This window comes from Salmo salar, chromosome 12 (assembly GCF_965601325.2).
Source record: "Salmo salar chromosome 12, fSalSal1, whole genome shotgun sequence".
In the NCBI taxonomy this organism is placed as follows: domain Eukaryota; kingdom Metazoa; phylum Chordata; class Actinopteri; order Salmoniformes; family Salmonidae; genus Salmo; species Salmo salar.
Window position 1 is genome coordinate 22,956,270 of NC_138302.1, and position 13,731 is coordinate 22,970,000.

Below are 13,731 nucleotides of genomic sequence, written 5' to 3' on the forward strand. Positions count from 1 at the left end.
TTCTTGTGTCAATTCTTTAGAGAGAAAAAGGAGGGAGAAAGAAAGACAAAAAATAGAACGAATTTATGTTTCATCCAATAAGGGTAGGGCCTACATTCTTGAGGGAACGTCCTGTCCCCAGCAATAATGTAAAATTGATATGCTTCTTACTTTGTGAAGGAGTGTTAGCCAGGCCAAACAGACAGAGTGGTTTTAAACCATCTTTACACACACACACACACACATCCCTGCAAGGTTCCACATCTGTCTGAGACACAGAAACCAGATTTACATAATATTAGGTATTTAATCCTTATGTTTGGTTCAACCTACACCATTACAATAAGTACAGTAAGTCATTTAGATCATCAATAGGATTTTAACTTTACAAATAATACATGATTTTAAGCTTACAAATTGTTTTTCTCCAGTAGCTGAGAATGTTTCATATGAGTTGATGGACCAACTGTTCAAAATTGGGAGCCAAATGTTTGATTACTGTACCAAAGCTGTAAATCAATGGAATTATGACATTTGTGAAATTTTTTGCTAATTTCTTCCCAACTTCAGATCCCTATCCCTCGGCCTCTGGACATCACAAGGAAATCATACCTAGATCCTTTATGATCGTCATGGATAAATCTTTATTGCACAAAATACCACCTGTCTCTAGCACAAAGGTCAAAGGTCAAATGTACTTCAAATTGACTTAAGATCAGTGTTGCTCCTCCTCAGCTTGTTTCTAGGACAACCTGTTAAAAAGTTATATAGACCCAAGGTAAAATTGCAGGTCAAATTGACCCAGAACATCATGGATGTCACTATTCCGGTACCAGGTCAAACTTTTGTTGTTGTTACGTGTTTTACACCTTTGAGACACAACCTTAGGAAAGTAGATGAAGGGTCATGATGGAAAAATTATGTAAAATAGTATTTTAGTGATTTCTAATTCAAATTGAACCGGGACATAAGGGAAGGGTTAAAAGCAAAAACAAATGGGGTGTGATTTCGGTCATAAAAACACTGCAGTGGCACCAGAATTCCACCAGGTGGTGCCTGAACTCAATGGTAGTCAATGGAAATGATTACCAGGGTTTATGGCACCCTATTCCCCATGGAAAAGCCCTGGCCTGGTCAAACCTAGTGCACTATATACGGAATAGATTGCCATTTGGGACGTATTACAGGTAAAGATGGATATTGAAGTGAAGTGCTGAGAGGACATTTGGTCACGTAAAATGAGCTGTGTAGAAACTAATAGGTCTCCAATACCTCACCTTATTCTGTCAGTCAGCATGAAAACAAAAGGACAGAAATCTATCACCATGGCTACTCTAACCACTCTGTATGAACAGTTAAAAAATAAAGCTGATATAAAAATGTTTTTGATAGGCCTACTTGCGACAAACTATCACTAACTGTTGTGAGAAGCTTGAGAACTCAAAATAAGTTATCCTCTATCCCCAATAAATTGAGTTACCAAAGATCTGTTTTTAGCAAACAAATCAATAAATCAATAATAAATCAACCCTTACAAAAAGTCCCACAGAAATCCTGCAGGAAATCTGTTACAGGTGTCTGCGTGTGTGTGTGTGTGTGTGTCTGTGTGTGTGTGTGTGTGTGTGTGTGTGTGTGGACGTGTTTAACTAGAAGTCCCTACAAGAAGAGTAAACAAACAAAAATTTGACCAACTGGGGACATGATCGTGGACTACAGGAAAAGGCGGGCTTAACAGGCCCCCATTAGTGGAGCGGGTCGAGAGTTTCAAGTTCCTTGGTGTCCACAACACCAGCAATCTACCATGTACAAACACACCAAAACAGTCGTGAAGAGGGCACAACAAAACCTTTTCCCCCTCAAGAGACTGAAAAGATTTGGCATGGGTCCCCATATCCTCAAAAAGTTGTATAGCTGCACTACCGAGAGCATCTTGACCGGTTGCATCACCGCCTGGTATGACAACTTCTCGGCATCTGACGTAAGGCGCTACAGAGTGTAGTGTGTATGGCCCAGTAAATCACTGGGGCCAAGCTTCCTGCAATCCAGGACCTATATAATAGGCGGTGTCAGAGGAAAGCCCATAAAATTGTCAAAGACTCCAGTCACCCAGTCATAGACTGTTTTCTCTGCTATCGCACGGCAAGTGGTACCGGAGCGCCAAGTCTAGGACGAAAAGGCTCCTTAACAGCTTCTACCCCCAAGCCATAGACTGCTGAACAACTAATCAGATGGCCACCAGGCTACTACATTGATCCCCCCGCCCTTCATTTGTTTTGTACCCTGCTGCTACTCGCTGTTTATTATCTATGCATAGTCACTTCACCACTACCTAAATGTACAAATTACCTCTAACATGTACCCCCACACACTGACTCGGTACCGGTACCCCCTGTATATAGCCTCGTTATTGTTATGTTATTGTGTTACTTTTTATTATTTTTTACTTTAGTTTATTTGGTAAATATTTTCTTAACTCTTCTTGAACTGCACTGCTGGTTAAGGGCTTGTAAGTAAGCATTTCACAGTAAGGTCTACACTTGTTGTATTTGGCGCATGTGACAAATAAAGTTTGATTTGATTTTGTTGGTCCCCACAAGGTCAAATGCTATTTCTAGGGGGTTTAGGGTTGAGGTTAGAATTAGTGTTAGAAATAGGTTTAGGGTTAGGAGCTAGGGTTAGGTTTAGGGTTAGGAGCTAGGGTTAGGTTTAGGGTTAAGGTTAGGGTTACGGTTAGGGTATGGGTTAGGGGTTAAGAAAAACAGGATTTTGAATGGGACTGAATTGTATATCCCCAAAAGGTTATCTGCGCAAAACTGTGTGTGTGTGTGAGTGTGTGTGTGTGTGTGTGTGTGTGTGTTTGGCAACTTTCATCTAGCGGAAGAGGCTAGGCATTTTTATTGGACTCAAAGAGTAGGTATTATTCTTCCTTCAAAGTAGACGTGTCACACAAAGATCTGTCTGTGAATATGGAAACTAGATCAGTGTTCTCTTCAGGGCAATTATAGGTGTGCATACCTTATCTACTAGATTAGGGTAGGCCTTTTTTATGCACCTTCAATCAATGATATCACTGACTGTTGGAATTATGGGCACAACCCTGTTAGCGTGGGCATAGGTCTATGTGTAACAGCTGTGTAACAATGAACATGCATGTAATGTAAAAACACTGAAATCTATTGGTATGTGTACACCTAACGTGTTGCTCTGTTTGTGTCATGTGGTGTGTGATGTCATTTGGAAAGAAAACGGCCTATGCGTAAAATGCGTAAAATAGGCCTAATACTTTGGCATTCTAGTCTACCTATTTAAATGTTTTACAACCTGAAATAGTTATACTCTCACTCTTATTCAATACGTGCTCGTCCATAGCCACACAATACATTTCTACGTGCGCGCTCCCATCATCAGCCACCATACCCCCCTCTGCTGTATTTTCAGACTGGAGCTGCTGAAGCTCGATGCTCATACCACCGAGTCGCTCCGCTTTGGACACCCACCCTTCTCCACCGCACCGCCGCCTCAGCTGGCGGAGAATTTCCGTCTGGGTACAGGAAGATGGTGGGAGTGACGGGAGCTGCGTTGTCTTCCCCTGGATAAATCGGGAAAACACATAAAAACGTGTTTTTATTAGCTTACTTAGGCTACCCGGACCCGGGCAATAGGGAGGTAACCTTAACCGTCACCGAACCTTTCGAACGGAAGAGGACGCGAACGCAACAAGGAGTGGACTCTCTCTCGGGCTATGCTTCTTCTGGGCACATGCATGCAGACAGCCTAATCTCGAGCTATCCAGACTTGAGGAAATTATGGAACAGAAAGCCAGCACATTTCGCGAACTATGTCTTATTCGTTGGTAATTGAATAAAGAGAAGCAGGATCAAGGATATATTGTTTCTTCCTCATGGGTATTCGGTATTCCTTAGGGGAAAGCAAAGAGGAGGAAATTCACAGAATCTCTCCATGCACTCCATAGTTCTCTACTCCACGCGTTTACAGTCCAGGCTACTTCTGTAGCCTATGAGGAAGGAACCACGGCCTGGGAAAAAGTTTCTAAGCTTTGGATACAGAAGCGAGCACAGTAGTGACGTTTCTGGAGACGATTTTGCTTCAATTTTAAACTGCAGTTTTTGTTTTTAAAAGCCTGTCCTGTTCATTGGATAGGCCTATTCTATGGAAAATGTGAATATTCGATAGGAATATTTAGTAGACTTAACTTGACAGTTTTGTATTTCAGTCTATATATTTAATAGACTATTCATACAAGGGTGGGTGTTTCTCATAGCTGTCTGTTTTGCCAACTCTTACCAACAAGTTTGTTCAAGACTCCAGCCTAGTAAAAGGAGTTGGCTTATATCAGCTCAGCTGTCATATTTTGGGCACTTATTTCTCGATTTAAAATCGCTTTTCAAGGTCTCATAATTACTGTATCTGTACAGTCCCTGTCGTCTTGGAAGTGGGGATATTACCGATGTAGAGATCCGTAGAGGGAGGTCAGGAAAGGACGGGGCTGGAGCTTGGGAATAGGCCCGGCTGTGGAAGAACTACAGACTGGGTATGGGGGACAGCTAGACCGCTAAACGGACGCTGCCTGCCTGGCTGCTGGTTTTGGGTGGTCGTGAACCAACCGACCCACCCACCTTCCCGACCCGACAGCCAAAGCCTAACTCTTCAGCTTGGCTAGCATAACACGAAAGTATTCACCCACACTAGGGCTTTGAAATAGTCAGAAAGGGAAAGGAGGATATGCTATACGAGTTTATGCTATGAATGTTAGCCAATTATTTTCAACTGTTGACTCATGTAACTAAAACGGAAAGAGGATAACGCTTGTTTTTTTTTTCCAAGGGAAAGGAACTTTAAAGTGACATGTTTTGGAGCGCGTGCTCGGATAAGATAAGGGACCGAAGCTGTAACTTTGTCGCAATTTTCTAACCATGTGTAGCTTGTTATTGTAATGAGTGGGACAACAATCTACTGTGTATAGCCTACAACTCCTAAACAAGACACACACAATATGGGTCGTTTTGGACTTGGAAACGTTCTATAAATAATGTTCTCTTTTCGGATTGTATGTGTATTAAAATGTAATAATAACATGGGGACATTATTTTGATCATCAGTGAAGAAGACACGTGAGGACTTCAGGAGAGCGAGGCTGAGTAGGAGCCAAGCTCGAGCTGTCAAAACACTGCGCGTGGTGTGGAATAAAAAGTGAATATTTGAACAGCTGACCCCAGATTGGCTTTTTAAACCCTATAAAAATCGTAATGTGATTTAAAAAAAACGTAATATCGGGGAAGGATGTTTAAAGAAGGGGAGAGGAAAGAGGAATGGACTTTCAATTATTTCAACTGCCAGATGAGAACGAGCAGAGCAACACACGAGAACAAAGTGGCCAGCGAGGGCTTCCAAAGGCAAGGGACGAATTAATGGAATGTGAGTGCTGACGTAATACAGAGGTCGGGATAATGAACTACTCAAGAGCCTGGAACGGTCCTTTTATATGAGTGAGTAGGCCTAGTTGGCTACATTCGTGCGTAGCCTAGTAGAAATACGTATTTTCTGTACACACGATATATCAAGTCGTGATTACAACCATCACCTTTTTTTTATGCCTCTCTTTTGCTCTCTCTCCTGTCTAGTCTTCCTCTGCCAGATGTTTCACTTAGTACTGTTACCTCATTGCCCGCGCACCGTCCGCCATCATTGATCAGATATTAGTATTTCCCCCTTCACGTCACTCCTCCAGCCATCATAATGGCCTTGCAGCCGCTGCAACACCGGCAGCAGCAGCTTCTCCCACATGCCACGGAGGTTAGCTGCGCCTCAAGCAGTGACGGCGCCGTGACTGTGCGGATTATCGACAACACTAAGCACACACAGCACGCGCCGTCGCCACAGCATCGACAATATCATGACTCTCCCCCAACCCCAACGACAAGGGACAGCAATACCAGAGGAGGAGGGAGTGGAGTAGGTGGGGCTACCACTACCGCCAAAGGAGATCCCTCCAAACCCTGCACCAAATACAGCATCTCCTCCAGCTGTAGTTCAGGGGAGTCGGGAGTTCGGAGGGCTGTTATGAATAAGTTACACAGCCAGCAGAAGACTCTGCCCCAGTTGTTTGAGAGGTCTGCTGCCCAGTGGTGGGACCCCAAGTTTGATTCCCCGATACTCGAGGAGGCGTGCCGCGAGAGGTGCTTCCCGCAGACTCAACGCCGCTTCCGCTATGTTCTGTCATACATGGCCTCCGCCTCGATCCTTTGGGGCGTGTATTTCGGGGTCAACCACGACCGCTGTGACCCGGCGACCTTCCTCGCCCCGACCGCCTCCTTCCTCCTTTTCCTCCTCCTCCTCTTCCTCTTTACCTTGACAAGGCCCTATACTCACCTGTACAACCAGGCCTCACTGCTCCTCATTGTGGCCACATTTGCCATCACTCTGGCTCCTCAGATCCAGACAGGAGGCTTCGTCTACCTGGAGAGAACCAGGGATGGCAACCTGACATTCCCTCGCACCCCAGGTGGAGTGGGCCCTACTCGGGCTCCCTGCATCTCCCCAGTGGGAACCTTCTCTCTGTGTATGGAGGTCCTGCTACTACTCTATAGTGTTCTCCATGTGAGGCTATATGCTTCAGTTTTACTGGGGCTCCTGTATTCAGTCCTATTTGAAGCCTTAGGGTGGCTGCCCCTGCTCCAGGGGAGAGATGGCAGTGGAGGAAATTATGGGGGGAATAGGTGGGGCGAGGCTGGGATTGGAGGTGCAGAAGGGTCCCTAGGTTCTGGATCTAGTCCTGGAGGTCTTGGTTATTCTAGCTCTGAATGGGACACCCTCCGCTGGCTGGGCCCGGCTAAGGCCCTCCTCCACCTGTGTGCCCACGCCATCGGCATCCACCTTTTCATCATGTCCGAGGTGCGATCCCGCTCCACCTTCCTCAAGGTGGGCCAGGCCATCATGCACGGCAAGGACCTGGAGGTAATTATTGTTTATATGTTAGAGACGGATAAAATCAAAACATTGACACATTGAATCATCGAGAGCCAGATTTACTTTCATCATCATGCTCATCAAACAATCAAATAACATAATATAGAGAAGTTGTTACCTGTCTTTGTGAATACGTTACAGGTGGAGAAGGAAACCAGTTGTTACCTGTCTTTGTGAATACGTTACAGGTGGAGAAGGAAACCAGTTGTTACCTGTCTTTGTGAATACGTTACAGGTGGAGAAGGAAACCAGTTGTTACCTGTCTTTGTGAATACGTTACAGGTGGAGAAGGAAACCAGTTGTTACCTGTCTTTGTGAATACGTTCCAGGTGGAGAAGGAAACCAGTTGTTACCTGTCTTTGTGAATATGTTACAGGTGGAGAAGGAAACCAGTTGTTACCTGTCTTTGTGAATATGTTCCAGGTGGAGAAGGAAACCAGTTGTTACCTGTCTTTGTGAATACGTTCCAGGTGGAGAAGGAAACCAGTTGTTACCTGTCTTTGTGAATAAGTTCCAAGTGGAAAAGGAAACCAGTTGTTACCTGTCTTTGTGAATATGTTACAGGTGGAGAAGGAAACCAGTTCTTACCTGTCTTTGTGAATACGTTCCAGGTGGAGAAGGAAACCAGTTGTTACCTGTCTTTGTGAATAAGTTCCAGGTGGAGAAGGAAACCAGTTGTTACCTGTCTTTGTGAATACGTTACAGGTGGAGAAGGAAGCCAGTTGTTACCTGTCTTTGTGAATAAGTTCCAGGTGGAGAAGGAAACTAGTTGTTACCTGTCTTTGTGAATATGTTACAGGTGGAGAAGGAAACCAGTTGTTACCTGTCTTTGTGAATAAGTTCCAGGTGGAGAAGGAAACCAGTTGTTACCTGTCTTTGTGAATATGTTACAGGTGGAGAAAGCGTTGAAGGAGCGCATGATCCACTCTGTCATGCCGAGGAGGGTCGCCGATGAACTGATGAAGCAGGGGGACGAGGAGATGGAGGGGAACGCAGGGAAGAGATACTCTGCCGGGGCTTGTTCGGCGTCGGCTGTGTCCACAGTCGGAGGTCCTGGGGGGGCTTCGTCGATCGCGGCGAGCCCTAAGAACCATCCCCATCATCATAGTCATCATAAGAGGAAGAAGACTTCGATCCCCAGAGGCCAGGTAAGAGGCCAGTGGTTGATTTTAAAAACACCATAGGCGTTTTAAAATCATGTATAAAAACTCACCCGTTTAGCTTGGCCTTTTAGTCATTGTTTGTTTGTATGCTATTTTATTCCTCCTTTATTGCTTCATGTGTGGTCTGCTTTTTATTTATTTTATTGTCCAAATCAATCAAATGTATTTTATTAAGCCTTTTTTACATCAGCAGTTGTCACGAAGTGCTTTACGGTAACCGACCTAGACCCAGAAGAACAAGCAATGCTTGCAAAGCTTATTGATTTACTGCAAAGTGTGTTACAATTTTAAAAGCATTTTAAATAAAGTTTGATTTAATTTGATCATCAGATCATCTTCAGGCCATTCAACATGAAGCGGATGGAGCCTGTTTCTATCCTCTTTGCGGATATCGTCGGCTTCACCAAAATGTCTGCCAACAAGTCCGCCCACGCCTTGGTGGGGCTCCTCAATGACCTCTTCGGCCGTTTCGACCGGCTGTGTGAGCTGACGCGCTGTGAGAAGATCAGTACACTGGGAGACTGTTACTACTGCGTGGCGGGATGTCCCGAGCCACGCCCTGACCACGCTTACTGCTGTGTCGAGATGGGACTAGGTATGATCCAAGGGGATAAAGATGGGTAGATAGCATTCTGTTAATTGCTCCTGCAACTTTATTGTGCAATGTCTGTCATTTTATTTTTGTACTTTATTTATAGGTTTTCAGAGATGAGAACATAAAAACAGTACAACCCCAACCCCTCATTCCCCATCCACCCCTCCCTCCACACCTCCCTCCAATCCACCCACCCACCAAGGCATCATACAAGGATAACATAGAAACATAAATTAAACAGGGCAGAAACATAAACAGTAATAGGAACAAAAACAATGGAGAAAATAAAATCACTATCATAATTATAGTTGAATCTTATCAGCACAATGTATGGCCACTAGAACAGACATGACTGCTTACCAAAATATGCAAGTTACACGAAGTAAAAGACAGGCTCTCCAGTCATTAATGGGGACCAGGTAAAGCCAAACTTTTGTCAGGCCCCATGGACAGTGTACCCAACCTCCAAAGGCAGAGATGACACCACCTACTTAACCTGCTGCATAAAGGAGGGCGACTTTGCAGACTTCCAGTGAAAGAGAACAAGACTGCGAGCTAGAATCCAGGCAAATGCTATCGCATTCGCCTGATGCGTGGTAGCATTCTGGTCGAGGGGAAGTACCACAAAAATGGAAGTGAACGGGTTGGGGCTAACAGTTGTATTACACATATGTGAGAATGCTTAACAAATGTGGTCCCAGAAGCCACTCAAACATGTGTCCCGCAGTCGCTGGACTCTGGTGGCATGTCAAACACTTGGGGTCAACGTTTGGATATATATTTGCCAAACTATCATTTGAGTAATGGAGACAGTGCAAAACTTTGAACTGAATGAGCCCATTCCTTATGCAAAATGATGAGGTGTGGATACGCTCAATACTGTGTTGCAATATGTCATCGGTCAGCTCGCCACCCATGTCTTGATCCCATGCAGATTTTGTATTTGCCAAGGAAGGTGGATTCATGTTCTGTATTATGTCGTATTATCTGAAGTTGAAATGTTGCTGTCCAGTTGTTTGAATATCGACTTTGGCCAAAAAAATGGGACTCATTTGTAATAAGTTCAATAACATAGATAGTACAGTCATCTTAACAGAATGAATGCGACCTGCTAGTGAAATGGGAAGAGACGAACACCTTATGAACTCCTGCTTAGTGCACTTCAGGAGTGTTTTGAAGTTATGTTTAAACAGAGCCTTAAATGAGCGTGTGATCTTCATCCCCAAATAAGTAAAGACCATATCCAATACCTTCTGCTAACTGATTAATGGGGAGGAGCACACTTTGTGTTAGGTTTAACTCATAACTAGAGAATGTCCCAAAACCTTGTAGCATGTCCAAGAGATAGGGTATAGACCACAGTGACGCCTAATATAATTAAGGTTATTCTAGGTTATTATATCTCCTCAAGAAATGTGTTTTACCTCTCACTTCGAATAAGAACATTCAGGAATACAGCAAGTTATTACACATTTACAGACAACACGTGTGTAGTAGACTGTATGCTCACTGAATATACACATACATCACATTGAACAGCAGGAAATATTGCAGACTGTGGCTTTCATCCCATTGGGTGATGATATAATACCTAAAGCACATCACGGCCATATTCATGATGCGTCTCAGAGCAGGACTGCTGATCCACCATCGGGTATAGACTCCACAGGGTTGGAGATGTACAAAAGAAGATAGTCTGCATATAAGGACACCTTGTGAGTTATGTCGCCCCTTAATCCCCTCCTCTCTGCGTAGGGTGACAGCAAGAGGCTCAATAGCCATATCAAATAGGAAAGGGGATAAACAGCAACCCTGCCTGGTCCCCCTGTGGAGAGGGAAGTAGCTGGAGGTAACATTGTTGGTGCGAACAGAAGCCACTGGGGACGAGTACAAAATCTAAATCCAGGAAAGGAATGACGGGCCAAACCCAAATCTCTCTAGCACTGTAAATAGATATTCCCACTCAACCCGGTCGAAAGCCTTCTCAGCATCAAGAGAGCTGACAAACTCTGGCTGTAGAGTTGAGAGGGCAGAATAAAGAACATTAAATAGCCACCACATATTATAGAAAGATTGTCTACCTGAGATAAATACGGTTTAGTCAGAGTTAATTATATTAGGCATCACTGTCTCTAAACGGCGCGAGAGGACCTTAGTGAGAATTTTATAATCGCAGCACAAAAGGCTTAAAGGGCGGTATGAGCCACAGTCTAGGGGATTCTTGTCCTTTTTAAGCAAAACCAAAATAGTTGCCTGGGTAAGTGTCTGTGGCAGTTTCTGACTAGAAAGGATTTCATTGTACATTGAGCTGAGGATAGGGGATAATTTAGAGGAGAATGCTTTATAAAATTCAATAGGGAAGCCATCATGTCCTCGAGCTTTACCGCTCTGCATGGACTGGATTGCCAGAGTAGCTTCATCATCACTTATTAAGGCATCCATGTTAGTTTGCTCATCTGAATTGAGACATGTGATGTCTAGATTGTCTAGAAATGCATGCATATGAGATGTGTCAGGAAGAGCCTCTGACGAGTAAAGAGCAAAGTCGAATTGCTTAAATTGATTGTTGATTTCTTTGGGATTGGTAGAAGTTAAATCAGCTGCAACACATATTTCAGGTCGAAGCTGGTGAGATTACAACTTGCCAGCTTTCTCTCCGTGTTCATAAAATGTCTGCCTCGACTTAAACAGAAGCGGCTCCGTTTGTTTCGTGGAAAGATTGTCAAATTCCGATTGGTGTAGCCGTCTCTCTTTGTAGAGTTCAAGAGTAGTAGAAGAGGCATATCTGTTGTCCACATCTAGAATGAGTTGAGATAGCTCCGATAAGCATTTAGTGCGCTGTTTATTGTCATACGCTGTGAATGAACTAATCTGGCCCCTTAGATATGCTTCTAACGACTCCCATTCAGTGAAATGACACACATGTCTTTGTCATTTTTGTGCAAAGTTTCAATCTGAAGGTCTTTTGAAACTGGTCTTCTTGACCTTTGGGTCAAAATGTTTTCCAATAAAACTAGGGGAGCAATCAGCAGTGTGTGGGTGGGTACAGTATCTTTCTTTCGCCAGTTGACTTTTTATACCCTGCACCTGTTACTAGTTACTGGATGTGTACTCACTACTTTCTGTCTGACCTGTGTGTGTTTGTGTTTCAGGAGTGATTGGGATCCAAGCAGTTTCAGTGTACTACAAGGAAAACGGGTCAATAAAGTCTTCTTCTGCTTCTTCTTCTACTCTGAAACTAGGTATGATCGTGGCCATTGAGCAGTTCTGCCAGGAGACGTGTGAGACGGTGGACATGAGGGTGGGGGTCCACACCGGCACGGTCCTCTGTGGGATCCTGGGAATGAAGCGGTTCAAGTTCGACGTGTGGTCCAACGACGTCAACCTGGCCAACCTCATGGAACAATTGGGCGTCGCCGGGAAGGTACACCTGTCAGATGCCACCGCCGGGTTTCTGGATGATCGGTACCAGCAGGAGGACGGGCGGGTGTTGGAGAGGGCGACGCAGGGCCTGATGGAGAAACTGAAGGGTAAGTTTTTAATTTATTTTGTTCTGTGTCCCCCTTTTCAGTACACACACACACTGACGTCAGGCAGGATGCAGAAACACCGGCCATCGCCATCTGTGCCCATTCAACATGATTGAGATATTTCCATAGTTATTACTTCCAATGTTGTTTTGAATAGTGTTTGAACATTCGCTAAGATTATATTTGGTTGTGATCTTTGCAAAATACCTATTTTGGACGCAGCAGTTGTTAGCTAGAATGCTAACTCTCATTGACGTAGGCGGTGAGCAAAGCTAGCCAATAAGTCATTTTACTGGGTGAAGTTGACATTTTTTTCAAGTATAATGCAGTTGATTTGATGACACAAACTTCATATTAATAAGCAGGACATTCATACAAGTCCTACAATCCAATTATAATCCAAAAGTAGTGTGGAAGGCGCTCATAAGCAACATGTAAATAGAGGCTTTTTTTGCTTCCGGTCTATGAGAACTCACTCGTGTTCTGCAACCAAGTTGTGTGCATTGCCCTCGTGTGCGGCAATGTTTGTAAACACCGAAAGGGGTCTATTTTGGTTCTACCTTGATTACTCATAATAACTGGGTGTTTTGATTCTATGTTGTTTAGTTGATTGTAACAATGAAGCGTGTTATGTACATCCCAAACTTTCTAAAACTGCTGCTTGGTAAGTATAACTTTAAATGAAAATATAAGGTTATTCTAGGTTATTATATCTCCTTAGGAAATTAGTTTTTTACCTCTCACTTCGAACAAGAACATTCAGGAATATAACATGTTATTACACATTTACAGGCAACACGTGTGTAGTAGACTGTATGCTCACTGAATATACACATATATCACATTGAACAGCAGGAAATATTGCAGACTGTGGCTTTCATCCCATTGGGTGATGATATAATACCTAAAGCACATCACGGCCATATTCATGATGCGTCTCAGAGCAGGACTGCTGATCCACCATCGGTTTTACCTTTTAAATCATATTTGAAAAAGATGACATGGATGGACAGTGAAGACCTGATCCTAGATCAGCACTTCTACTCTGAGGCTTTATCAATATGGACCATGCAGGTTATCAGGTTTGCACAGGGTCATACGGGGTCATACGGGGTCACCATTTCAAAACTCATAATAGTCAGTGAGTGTTTTGTTAGTTAATGAGTTAGCGCTAACACACACACACACACACACACACACACACACACACACACACACACACACACACACACACACACACACACACACACACACACACACACACACACACACACACACACACACACACACACACCAAGGCTGCTGGTTTATATTTGGCTGCTACTGTGTTTGTGCCCAGGTGTTGCATTGTGGGCAGAGCATGTTTGAGCTGTAGATAGGAGGTGATAAGACGCAGAGGGCAGGCACTTCAGTCCTGAGTAGGGTAGAAAAGTGGAGGGAGAGGGAGAGGGCAGGAGAAGAGAGAGGAGGGCAGGAG

At 44.0% G+C, this 13,731-nt stretch overlaps 1 protein-coding gene across 2 annotated transcripts in view; it reads left to right on the plus strand.

Moving 5' to 3' along the window:
- The first annotated feature begins 3,389 nt into the window (after positions 1 to 3,389).
- LOC106588832 (adenylate cyclase type 9) overlaps positions 3,390 to 13,731 on the plus strand; it is an 81,487-nt gene continuing 71,145 nt past the window's right edge. The window contains exons 1-5 of one of the 2 annotated variants that reach the window (XM_045691021.2): positions 3,391 to 5,486; positions 5,622 to 6,954; positions 7,860 to 8,114; positions 8,460 to 8,724; positions 11,967 to 12,254. In XM_045691021.2, coding sequence (XP_045546977.1) covers positions 5,737 to 6,954; positions 7,860 to 8,114; positions 8,460 to 8,724; positions 11,967 to 12,254 — 2,026 coding nt within the window. In that variant the 5' untranslated portion in view covers positions 3,391 to 5,486; positions 5,622 to 5,736. Of the gene's footprint in view, positions 6,955 to 7,859; positions 8,115 to 8,459; positions 8,725 to 11,966; positions 12,255 to 13,731 lie in introns of both variants that reach the window. The other variant, XM_045691020.2, reaches the window with a different exon arrangement.